We start from the raw sequence: 13393 nt of genomic DNA on the forward strand, positions 1-13393 counted from the left end.
CCTAGATAAAATCTTAACCTGCAGTTATGTGAATGGCATTTCTTTGAACTTTTTGGTTTTTTCCTTTAAACTACAGAACTCAATCACTCTTGTATGTTTAGTACATCCTACTCCCATTTCAGTAACTATTCTTCCTTTATCCAAGGCACATCATTAGTGCTCTAAAGCACTACTGGAGAAGCAAGCACCTCCTTTTTGCTATGTTTGTTTCACCTGTCAAAACGATCAGAGGGAAGAAAGATAATTAAGAGCTTACTGAATAGAGTTCAACAAATGTAAATACATAGATATGTATATATAAAAATATCTGTCATTTCTCAAATATATGCCAAACAGAAACATGTTCCTAATTCAATATATCAGACACAGTTCAGCCTCTATTTGAAAAGCTCTAACATGAACCAAAGTGCAGTGGGGTTGCTGGCCAGAGCAGCACATCCACCCAGCATGCTGTAATAGGAGGTTTTGATTGCAGACCCGACGTCTCTACGAGTATCTTGGCAACACTTTTAAAGCTGCTTAGTTTAGCCAGCCTAATTAATAGTGCTTCAATGAGACAAATAATTCCATGAGCATCAGCAATAAAGAAGCCTACAACCTTCTATGTAGTGGCAATTCCCAACCTTCAATTGAAGCTTTTCCTGCTATCAAAGAATTTACAGAGGTTTCTCTTACATGAATTTTCTAAGAACACACATCTTGAATAGAGCTCTTCTCACACTGGAAAACTACCCAAGTCTCTCTCCTCCACCCAGCCACATATTTTTTAAAAAACTTCATTCTGACAAAATGGGGTCGATGTCAGCCAACAGAAGGAAAAAAAGTAAGAGATAAGTGCATGACTCACTGAAAAGTATAAACAGACAGTGTGATCCCACAGTCCTTATTTTTATACTTTTTTTTTTTTAAAGAATACCACTACAACTGGCACTCTTGATTCTAGAAATTAAAAGTTAACGGAATTAAGCCAAACTAGTAGGACTGATAAAACTCAAGATTTTCTCCTGTGAAAGTGGCCAAAACAACACACGTTGCTGGCTTTCTTTCAGTGATTCATTCCTGCAACAAAAAAAAAACACATTCATACCCTAGAATCTTGCCTGAATACTTCAGCATCTTTCCTGACAGGGGGAAAAAAAAAAGTAAATAGATGAAAACAATAGGCAATTGAAATAAAAAACACAGGAGAGCATGAAGACCTACTTGCAGCTAATGCTGTTTAAGGGGAGGAGCAACATCTCACTGCTACAGACATGTCAAACTCCAAACCTGTTTGGCACGGGTAGCATAACTAAAAGCTTACTGTGTTAAGCAAAATGTTTCCATAAAAAGGCCGCTACTAGCAGCAAAGAGAATCAAAATTAGAGACTTTAATGAAATCCAATGCCTAATTTTCAAGATGAGCCAGCATGAGCAGTAGAAATTAGAATGAGGGAGAGAAGAGGAAGAAAACAGCAAATTAACTCATTTCAGTTATATTCGCACAGGATAGATTTTTTTTTTTTTTGCTGCAGGCACTTGAGCTGTTGCTGACAAGCTTAAAAATTTGTGAGTACCTGCTCTTATGTCAAGTTTCCCTTAGACACCAATATGGATCTTCAACATATGCATGCTGCCTCAGCTTTTAAGGCTTCTTCAGGAAATTACACTATTATATTCACACAGGAATTGAGTAAACTACCACCACACAGTACACTACTAGATCCTGTTTCTTAAACACCATATTTCACCCATTTTTCACCACATATTTATTTCACCCATTCTCCAAACCTGTAATGAGCAGCTAAAGGATATCTGAACTGTAGAATTAAAAAGCTACACTCAGCAATTTAAATATAGTTTAACTCCTAATTGCATACCTACTTCAAATCTTACTTCAGGCTCCATTTTCCTCTCTTACATTGTAAACAAAAATCAATGGGGGAAGCCTTCACTTTCTTCCATTCACCACCTACGTGTCCTCCTGCTGTCCTCCTGCAGTCACCGGATAAGGGAAATCGCAATCAATCCTTCCCTCACTCTTTTTATACTGTCTCAAAAAGACCTCAGAAAAAGGTCTTTCTTCAGGCAAACACAAGCAGAAGCTGCAATTTGATTTTGGTAAGCAAAGCAGTGAACAAGATAAGGCATCAAATCTGCAAAATAACCTTGCAGCATGGCAGACACAATGCTCTCCAGTTCTCTGGCAAGGTCCCCAATCACTTGCTTTTGGCCCCTATAAGTTATTGTTTTGCCTGCACCATTGCATGGCTTCAGCAAGAGAGCAGGGGAAGCCCAACCTTTCTTTAGGTGAACACTCTGCTTGGTGGTCCGGACACTACAAGGAGAACAAGGCTGAAATCACGTAAGGCAGAAGCAGCACTGAATTCAAGTGTTCTGCTTCCCAGGTATGTGTTTAATAACCAGGTGCTGGTACAGGCATACGAACAAACACATTCCTCTTGTCTGTCAGAAGGGCAAAGGAGAAGAGGGAAGGGCAAGCTTTTCCTCATTCCTCCCCCACCCCACTTTTGTAGAAGTCATCAATAGTCAACTCTTTGAAAGACCATCCATAGGGGACATTCAGTGCTAAGGATACCAAGAGAAGAGGACACTCAACACCCTACACTAACCAACTGGTGGCATTTCGGACATTGCTTCTACTCTGAAGTCAGCCACTGGACATACTAGCTCGGAGTTGATGAAAACCATGGCCATGCTTACGCTCACAGCGAGCTGTAACACACCCTGCCCTCCACTCAAGTCTCAAGGCACCCCTAGTCAAAAGCCACAACTAACTTGTAAGCAAAAAACTCTTTCTAGGATGCAATCCTGTACCTCGCCATCTTAAAATCCATCCAGTAGCACAAGCGGATGCATGAGGAAAACCAGCAAGAGCACAGAAAACAGACACCTTCCCCTAGAAGCACAGCCTAAGTAGTTGTACAATGAAATGCTGAGGAAGTTGTTCGATCCTACTCTGGTTTCATGAAGTGTGTAATGAGGTCCCAGCAGCCTCCAGTGAAGTCTAGTATGGGCATTATCAGCTTGGCATCTCCCACAAAACCTGCTATCAACATCAAGATCCCTCAAGTTATTCCAACCTGGTTTCACCTGCGAGCAGGGACAGCTGGTAAGGGCAACAGGGTTTCACAAGTACAGGTCCCATATGATCCCTTGGGCCAAACAAACTTTAATTTTCAAATAAAGTACTAAGCGAGATACTGAAATGATTTCCAAGGGCAGGGACTAATTCTCAGTGCAGCACAGCAGAGTCATCATGCAGCTGATGACTCTGTATCAGTGTTACTGGAAGCAGGTAATGGATTTCCTCTCAAGACATGAGAAGATGCGGCAGCAGCTAGTGATGGACCGCGGTACACAGAACCCCTGCCCACTTGCTACGTGGCAAGCTGGCAAATGGACAACTGTTCCACGCAGCTGAGGTCTGTCTTCACATGTTTCATGGCAAAACCAGAACTGCCACAGATTTTTGACAAGGTGAGAGATTTGTTTCACATGCTCAAACCATGTTTGTAGAGTATACTAAAGCTGTACTTTGGTCTTGCATCATCCTAGCACCAACTTTGTCATCATGAATATTAATGGAAGACAAAACAGTCAAGCAGGAATCCATACAAAACATTAATAAATTACTAGATTTCCAGACAGGAGAAAGTATTAATGAAAGATGACAGGGGCATGTACCCTAAACAGAACCAGATGATGCAACTGCCATCTCCCTCTCCAACAGATGCTTTAAAGCCTGGTATGAAGGATCAGCCAGGCAGAAGGATTGTGGGGAAAGGGTCTACAGGAGACAGAGCAAAAATGATAACCGATGCCTCACTGAAGCTGGCATTCAACATCTACCCGCTACGTTTCTGGCCACTATTTTCGAAGCACCTGCCATTTGCTGAACTTTAGTCAATGATGGGCCAATTGCAGGTCCTAGTCTCGGTTTTTACCATCCATTTTAAAAAATGAACAAGACAGTATCCACTCTCAGAAACCAGTACACTGCAGCATTGAATCAAAATGCTGCTCTACCAAGAGGTGCATTGAACAGGTTGTCTCATACTGTTTCCTGGCAGGCAAGGATTTACTTTCTCTTTTATGTCAATTAAGCAGAGGCAATAAAGGTTAAAGAGCACTTGATGCTACAGCCATTACAGTACAGTGGTGGGAGGGACCATCTCTGCCTTTAAGAGAGGCCAGAAAACATCTGCTACAACAAAATATGGATTCATTGCAGTTAAATGCATTTACCATTTGGAGAAAAAAAAAAAAAACAAAAAACAAAAACACATTTAATCCCACTAATGAATTTATAGCATGCATTTTTCCAGTATACAAGATTGTTGGCAGGAGGTAACATTCTTTTTTAGACTAACTGATATAATTAGAAAAATAATTCTATGTATAATCATAACATTTATTTTAGAGCTGATATATAATCTCTGCCCACAAACCTTGTCCTATCTGTGTACATCACACAGAGAAGGGGATGCTATCAATTTACTACAACAATACAGAAAAAAAAAAAGTCTAAAATATTGAAACATAACCACCTAATTCCTTTCTTCCAACTGAGGTCAAAAATCAGCAGAACTCAGCTGTTACTACAAAAAAAACTGCCATTAGAAAGTATTTCAAACCAAGCAGACTTCAAAATCTTCTGCACAATCTCAGGGACATTAACAGGGTAGTCAGACTTTGTAGGGGACACCAAATTAAGTTCTCCCTCTGCCCACATCAGGCTGTGGTCTTTCAGATTTGATGTCAAAAGGCACAATATTTTCTTCAAAGTCTTAAGCAATACAACAGAAGAACCTGGAAGCTATCATAAAAAGTAGAGATACTTATCTGGTAATAAACTTATTTGGAGCCTTCAACACAGTGTTCTATATTGAGAGATGTTAATATAAGGATCCAATGTTGCTTCTCTACAAACATTTAACAATTCAAATGTGCGTTGCACACTAGTACTAATTGACTATGCTCACAAAAGGTTTTTACAAAAGCTAAGTATTCTCAAGACACTGAAGTTGTAAAGTTGCAGGTGTTCTTAGAAAGTATTTTACATAGCATTTGTCACACTAAAAAAAATTCTTGAACTTTCAGTAAAAATACCTTTACTGTGTGCATACAGTCTACTTCAGTTTCACACTGTGGCATAGTTCTCTCTCTGGTATTAACTGGAAGTACATGCTTGCTTAAATCATCTAGTGGTATTTTTTCAGGGATTTACAGCAGGATGTGCAAAAACACCATGACACTATCAATGTTAAAAGTAAAACACAATTAAACATTTGAGGGTGAATAAACAGTGAAAAACATGATAATTTTATCTGCATCATTAAAAACACCAAAGCTAAAGACAGGTAAAATCCTTGATATGCCCTCTACAGAATCACTGAACAGTTGAGGTTGGAAGGGACCTCTGGAGATCATCTAGCCCATCCAAACCCCCTACTCAAAGCATGGGACACCTAGAGCAGGTCACCCGGGACCATGTCCAGTCAGGTTTTGAGTACCTCCAAAGATGGAGATTCCACAACATCTCTGGGCAACTTGTGCCAGTGTTTGACCACCCTCACAGTAAAAAAAGTGTTTTCTTATTTCAGACAAAATTTCCTGTGTTTCAGTCTCTGCCCGTTGCCTCTTATAATGTTGCAGGGCACCCCTGAGAAGAGTACTGCTCTGTCTTCTTTACACCCTCTCATCAGGTATTTATATACACCAATAAGATCCCATGGGCCTTTTTCTTCTCCACACTAAACTATCCCAGCTCTTTCAGCCTCTTCCCATGACAGATGCTCCAACCCTTTAATAGCCTTTGTGGCCCTTTGCAGGACCTGGTCCAGTATGCCCATGACTCTCTTCTGGGAAGCCCAGCACTGGACACAGCACTCCAGGTGTGTTTCCCCCAATGCTGGCCAGAGGAGAAGGATCACCTGCTGGCAATGCTCTTCCTAACACAGCTCGGGATACCATTGGCATTCTTTGCCATGAGGGAGCACTGCTGGTTCATGGTCAACTTGTCCACCAGGTCACTCAGGGCCTTTTTCTGAAAAGCTGCTTTCCAGACGGTTGGCCCCCAGCCTGTACTAGAGAATGAGGTAATTCTTCCCAAGTGCATGAAGGGTTTGTATTTCTCTTTACTGAGCTTCATGAGATTCCTCTCTGTCCATTTCTCCAGTCTGTCAATGTCCCTCTGAATGGCAGCATCAACATCTGTCTTATTAACCACCTTCAAGCAGATCCCTGAACACGTCAAAGTCTGTTTCCTGAAGTCCAGGGTTGTGATGCTGCTTCTTGCCCTGTTCCCTCCTCTCAGGATCCTGAACTTCACCATCTCACGGTCACTACAGCCAAGGTGACCACACTCACTACAGCCACTGCAACCCTGACCTTCACATCTCAACCTGTTCTTTCTTATGAGCTCCAACAGAGCATCTCTGTCCATTGACTCCTTGATCACCTGTGTTAGAAAGTCATCAACGCACTCCAGAAAACTCCTGGATTGCTTATATCCCACAGTGTTGTCCTTCCAGCAGATGTTAGGGTGGTTCAAGACCCACATGAGGATCTGAGCCTGTGAACATGAGGGTTCTTCCAGTTGTCCGAAGAAGGCATCATCTACTACTTCTTCCCGATTAGGCAGTCTACAGCAGACGCCCAAAACAATGTCACCCACTAATCACAACCTGCTCTCAGCTGGCCCATCATCCCTCCCAAGGCAAAGGTTCACATATCACTGATGCTCTCTCACATGAACAGCAACTCCCTGTCCTTGCCTTCCTGGCCTGTCCTTCTTAAAGAGCCTGCATTCATCCATTGCAGCACTCCAGTCATGTGAGATATCCCACCATGTCCCCGTGATCCCAATGAGATCTATAAATTTGAAAAAAGGAAATAAAGCTTCTAGATGTTTACATCTTAAGTAGCAATGGGTACAACCCATAAGCACAAATTTAAGGAGAGGTAGAGTATGATATCATCTCTTTCCACAGCAGATTACTGGCCACTGACCAAGCAAGCATCTCTCAGGCTTATGGTTGCATAATGGGAGAAACTATGGTGGAAGAGTGAAATTTAGTCTGAGAGGGTTTTTTTCTGAGAAACAGGTGTGGTATGGGAAGAACAGAGGGACTTTTTCTTAAGGAGCTTTCACAAGATTTTGGTATGATAACAGCACCCTGGATTTCAACACCACACATAATGAAGAGATACAAACACTGCCTAAGCCGAAAGCCAAGCAGCAGCACACCATCAGCTTCTCTCACACAGAAACCAGGGCATGGGAGGAGGCCAGGGTTTAACCAGATCTCTCGGGGAAGGGGTCTCACTCACATCAGTCAAATAACTCTAGAGCAGCTTTAGCGTGTAACACCAAGAAGAAAAGTTACAGATGACAGATACAATCTGCAAGCTCAGAGAACTGAAATGATTCAGAGTTGCATCAGATTAGGTTTACAAATGCTAAGTAAAAATCATTCTCAAACAAAGAGAGTTCAGCAGACTCTTAAGCTAAACTAAGTGCACACATAAAATTTTGAATTATTTTTTTTGTCATTGGAGTTTTTACATAAACAACATCTGCAAAAAGTCTCATGGGAAAGTGGTCTTTATCCTTTGAGTAAAACTGAGCAGCAGCAAAACAGCAGCAGAACAAGAGTTATAAGCTATTTCCACCACCCACCAATGCAAAGAATGCTAGTGATTTACTATAAAAGCCAAAATATAATACTGCATTCAAAGGTTCATAAGATGTTTTTTAACAGTGAAAAAAAAATATGCAGAGATCTAGTTTTGTACTGCAAATTCCATGCACAGAGAAATTAAATTGACAGGATGTACTGGCCCTTAAATTCTAAGGTACAGGAGCAAGAAACAACATTTCACCAACTACAGAGTGATCTATAGAATTGAAAGCATTTTATTTTTATCTGATGCTTTTCATTATAGAAGCTATTGAAATGCATCAGGCAGAATGTGTTATTTTCTTCTATCAAGCAATTTGCCAGAAAGCCTACTCTTCGGTGAAGTATAATTTTTGACGTGTAGCAAATGATATACTACACGTTACAGCTAAAGTTAAAAAGCCTTCAAGTTTTCACTCCTAAGGAAAATAAAAATAGTCTAGATTTAGGAAAAAAAACACAAACTACATTTTTAAGCCACTCTATGCACACTGGTGACCACATACTATGTTTTTTTCCAATCAAATCAGATACACTAAATAGTCAACAGAAGGCATTTTGGATCCAACACAGGAGAAGGAGTTATTTAAGCAAGTTAAGAGCCACACTCTATCACTGGCCCTGTACAAAGCCCTTCCTTTTGAGACTGAAGGGTGCAGCTCTTTAATTTGTCTTGTAAAGCAGAAGTGGTGAGAAGCATGCTGACAGCTAGAAATTGCTGTTCTCTGGGAAAACAGTCACATCTGCCAAGAAAGGCTAGAGAGACCTCAATATTGTGGAAAACCACCAGCAGCTTAATAGTACACAGCCTGCTCCTCCAGTACATCCCACCAGGCTGGCTCATCCGGCGGGAAGGGCAAGAGCAGAAGAGGGAACCTGGGAGGCAGCAGAAAGCAAGGCGAAAGAGCAGTGTAAAAAAAATGTTTGCAAGCCCAGTCGAGAATCCACCACAGAAGGGGCAGGAGAGGAAGCAAAGAATCAGAAACACAAGGCAGACCGAGCTGCTTAGGTTGGAGGAAGCAAGCAAGATCCTGGAACATCAAGGTTGGGGGAGGACAGGAAAATATGAACACACAGGGCAAGGAGTCTGAGACACCAGTGGTAACGACAGAGAAAGGTCACTGTCAACATAAGCACAAGTTCTCCATCAAGAAACTGGGGAAGGGAGGGAAGAAAGGATCCAGGGATTCAGCAGAGCAGTTAAGGAGACCTGAGGAAAGAATCAGTGTACTGACATGGGATACCAAAAGTATTCCTGTGCAGTAGCAAAATGATATAAAAAATTGGTAAGCTACTGTACAAATATAATTTCTAAGAGGCTGACAGGTACACCTCAGGAAAAGAGGTGCTTACAGGGAAAAGGGGGTCAGAGAAACTGAATTCATTTACTGCTCCACATATGCATAAATGCACAAGGGAGCAAACAAGGGGAGAAGTGGAAATAATGGGGGCAAAGACATCTCCCTCTGATTCTTGGCCATTTCTTTTCAGATGTTTTTCACATGAACCCTTCCTAACCCTCTCCCCTCAGAAAGGGAACAAGAATTCTACCATACATTTTGGTCAGCCAACACAACAAAAATAAAGCTGACAAAGTAATTCTTTCAGAATAATTCAAGTGTATTTCTTGTTTCTCCTCTCCTCAGGGTACTTCAGATGACTCTCATAACATACAACACAACAATATTGCTGGGTCTTTCTCCTAGCCCTTTCCCATCGAGACGCGACAGCAATTCTTTTGTCTTCTGTCTTTTGAAGGGATTTTTGTGTGTTTGTTCTGTTGGGGTTTTTTTCTGTAACACCCTAATATACACCATGCTATACTGTCCTCTAGAATAATAGAGGTTTTAAGTACGATAGCAAAGACTGCAGATTAAACAAAGCCTAAGACTACTTCTGTACCTCAAAATGGATGTTCTAGGGTGTATTAGAGAGTATTCTTTTAGTGGTGTACTGGAGCAAATCAACCAAAGAAGCCCCTTCGTTGCTAATTAATAGAAACGAGGGCAGGGAGAAACAGGGGAGAAGAGGGGAAGCGTGTGCATCCAACACAAGTTGCCCCATCAACTTGAGAGAAACACAGCACGTCCCTGTATTCCAACATGTCACTTGCTGATATTTATCTGCATCAGAAAGCTTTACATTTGAAGGGATGAAAAAAAATTGTGCAAATGGAAGGAAAGCAGATGTCTAGAGATAAAGCCATCATCACTGTCTCAGACTTGCCGCATGGCAAAGCTGGGAAAAGAACTCACCAATATCTTCTTGGTTTCAGAGAAGCATTCCAAGACCTCCTGCCTGCTGTACTAGCCGCTCTAGACTGCGCCTGCCCACACTGGGAAGATGAGGTCTGAACTACCAGCGTGTTGAATCAAGAGCAGGGCAGCAGAGTTGGGGGGTTTTGCTCATCCATACAACTATTGCAACTTCTACTGCATTCACAGAGTCTACAGGGTGAATCTTCTTCACTAGTTTCAAGGTGAGCCTTTACAGCAGCAATTTCCTAAGGAGGATTGCAACCATCGCAGTGACATGAACAACATATCAGTGTTACAGGATATATTACGGCATCAGCACAGCCCACAGATGATTCACCAGGAATCTGCACAGATCACTGTGAACTTCAAGCCTTCATCAACAGGAAAACATCTAACTAGCAGGCCATAGAAAGTTAAACAAGTCTCCTGACTTGCTTAGCCCTGAGCTGAGCCCAAAATCAATTTGGTTTTGTGTTACTGCCTTTACGTATATAGAGAGGAAACTTAATTGAGGTAAGATAAGACTAATACAATGCATTACACTAGATTAAGGGTATAACGACCACTAAGATCTATGCTGACCTAACAGTTTGTTAATTATATGCCCTAATGATTCCTCTCGTGTTTTCTCTGCAAGAGGTATGGTGTACCCGTTTTTTGCACTTACTTCCAATTCTGTATCTGTACTTTGCATCAGCACTACCCTTCTATTATAAAGGGGAATGAACAGTGTACCCTGTAGCTAACTTCCACAGAGAGATCTTGACTATTCTCCTGAACCAGATTCCTATAGTAGAACTTTCAAAACTATCTGCTGTTAGAAATGTTAAATAAGGCTCTTTCCATCCATCCCACTTCTCCAGTGTCAACTGATAAGTTTCACATCCAGAATTACAGCAGCATTTTTGTACCCAAAACTCCTACGGAGTCAACACTTATCTGAAATGATGGCACTACATTCCATTTATCAGAAAACATTAATAAGGAACTGACAAGGAAAGTTCACAGGCGCATGGAGGAAGCCCTAATAAAAATTCCTTCCTGCATTGCTGACAAGGCACAAAGTACTCAGAACAGATACTGCAAGTATGTCTCTGCAGTTATAGTTTGTCGGATTCCTCCTAGCCCAGCTAAAAACCCACAAACGTATTCCTACAGTATATTTAGGCACTCCTGTAATCTGATCTGTGCACATAAAAAAACCTAACTTCAACTTTTGCTTGATTCCACTGCAATGCCAAGGAGCCTGGGTTGTTTTTTTTTTACTCCCTCACTTATTTTCTGCATACATGGGACTTAATATGTAGTCACATATAAGTTATGGGAAGAAGCACTCTTTTTAGCCATCACAGGAGAAAAAAGACTATTTCATATATTACAATTCAAGGAAGAGGAGAAACAATGAATAGTTGCACCCTGTTTACAGAAGTAAGTACCATATATTACCATGAACAACAGACACCATCCTTTGCATTTCTACACAGCAACCAGTTTGTGGAGATCTATTATGTTTTTTAAAATACAGAGAGCCATAGGTCTCAATGGGATTTGAGTCACAAGCACATTCAGCACCTCTACAACAAGAAGTGTACAAGCCTGAAAGCCAACACTGCAAAGTCTAGTACTAAGAGAGAGACTCCTGAGTCTAGTCTATGCACAAAGCCAGCAGAAACTGCTGGAAGTAAAAATAGAACCCACACGGAGGCTATGAAAACCAGTTTTGCTCTACTTCAGAAGGATAAAGAGCTCAGTCACAACAGGATGCAAATCTGTGCCCAGGATTTTCAAAAGAAAAAGCCAAATTTCATACGTCATCTCAAATTGAACATCTTTACTGCTGTCTACAGGAACACTTCTCCACCATGATTACTCTTACTACCTAGAGTGAAAAAAACAATTTCTGTGAGAGTACTGAGTTTAAAAAAAGGAAAGTAAGACTGTTTAAGCTTTGGTATGAACAGACCAACTTTGATTTAGGTAGAAACAAAGGTGCTTTTGAAAATTTCTCTGGCTGGTGAATTCAGTTTCTTGGATTCCAAGTTAGTAAAAGTTGACACACTTTTAAGGTGCAGCTTCCAGATAACGCTTCCCCTGCAGTGTCAAACTCTACCAACCACAACTCACAAAGGCTTCTGAGGTGTCCAAAGTTTAAAGAGGAAACACTGAAAAATGCCCTTGGTTCATCAAGACAGAAGTCGAGTGCGCCTCCCGCTCGCTCTGCAGCCGTGGAGTCCAACAGTGCCTCGCTGGAACCACTCTGATGGAGTTCTCTAGCAAAATTAGCAAGTGCCAGCCAGCAAGTCACGCTGGCAGGTACCACGTCTCAAAGCCACGCTGAATTGAAAGTGAATTCACCTTTGACAATACTACCAAAAAAGTACTATGCACAAGAATCTGGCTGTTTCCTGCAAGAGGGAAAACACTGACAACTGTGCGGGACTTACACACAGAAAAAGCTTATTCATCTCTCGTGTTTTGCATGGCGAAGTTTCCAGGAGTGGAAGGCAGAAACGGGAACACTGTTATCTGCTAGAGGGTTTTGGTTTTCCCGTGCACAGAGCAGATAGTATCTACTGAAAGGGGAAAAAAGGGGGAGGGCTTAATACCCTCCAAGGTCTCGTAATTCCGATGACGTGAGAGTTAATCACAACATATATTCACATCCTGTGACTCCAGCCCTAACCCCTCTGCCCTCCGAGCAGGGCTTTTCGACCCCCAAGTCGCAGATCTCGAGGTTTTTGCTTGTGAAAGCTCATTTGCCGTCAAACGACGCTGAGACGCTGCGGGGTTACCCCCACAGACCGACGGCCCCAGCCGCCCCACACCGCGACTCCAGGAGCCCCTCACCGCCGCCTCGGGGCGGGCGCGGCGGCGCCTCCTCCCGCCGGCGCCGGGCCGGGGCGCTCGGCAGGCACCTGCCGCCCCCCGCTGCCGCGCCCCGGCCCGGCGCCGGGCGGCCGCCCCCCGCTGCCGCGCCCCGCTCACCTTGGGCAGCTCGCGGAGCTGGTTGGCGTCCAGCAGGAGCTCCTCCAGGCTGCGGCTGTAGCGGTAGATCTCCTCGGGCACGGCGGCCAGCGAGCAGTGCCGCTTGTCGATGGACTCCACATGGCGGTTGCACCGCCACAGGGGGATGCAGTGGAACATCGCCCCGCCGGGGGGGGGGGGGGGGCCGGGCCGCCGGGGGCCGCGGGGCGGGCGGCGCCGCCGCTCACCGCCGCCGCTCGCCGCCGCCCCCTCCTCGCCGCCGGCCGCAGGAGCCGCTGCCCGCTCCGCCGCCGCGCAGCGCGGGTCCCGGCCAGCCGCCGGCCGCAACCCGCATCCAGCGCGCCGCCGGCGGGAAGCGGCCCCGGGAGAGCGCGGCGGCCCCGGGAGAACAATGGGCGGGAGCCGGAGCCGGAGCGGGGCGGGGGGCGCCCCCCTACTGCTCCTCGGCGGGCCGCTGCCCTCCCC

The 13393-nt window shown here is 43.6% G+C and overlaps 1 protein-coding gene across 1 annotated transcript in view; it reads right to left on the minus strand.

Annotated features, from left to right (window-relative positions):
* The window catches only part of LRRC1 (leucine rich repeat containing 1), a 73967-nt gene extending 60847 nt beyond the window's left edge, over window positions 1-13120 (minus strand). The window contains exon 1 of the mRNA XM_074819885.1: window positions 12929-13120. Coding sequence (XP_074675986.1) covers window positions 12929-13087 — 159 coding nt within the window. The 5' untranslated portion in view covers window positions 13088-13120. The remainder of the gene's footprint in view (window positions 1-12928) is intronic.
* Between the last annotated feature and the right edge of the window lie 273 nt (window positions 13121-13393).

Source organism: Strix aluco, chromosome 3, assembly GCF_031877795.1.
Source record: "Strix aluco isolate bStrAlu1 chromosome 3, bStrAlu1.hap1, whole genome shotgun sequence".
Classification (NCBI taxonomy): domain Eukaryota; kingdom Metazoa; phylum Chordata; class Aves; order Strigiformes; family Strigidae; genus Strix; species Strix aluco.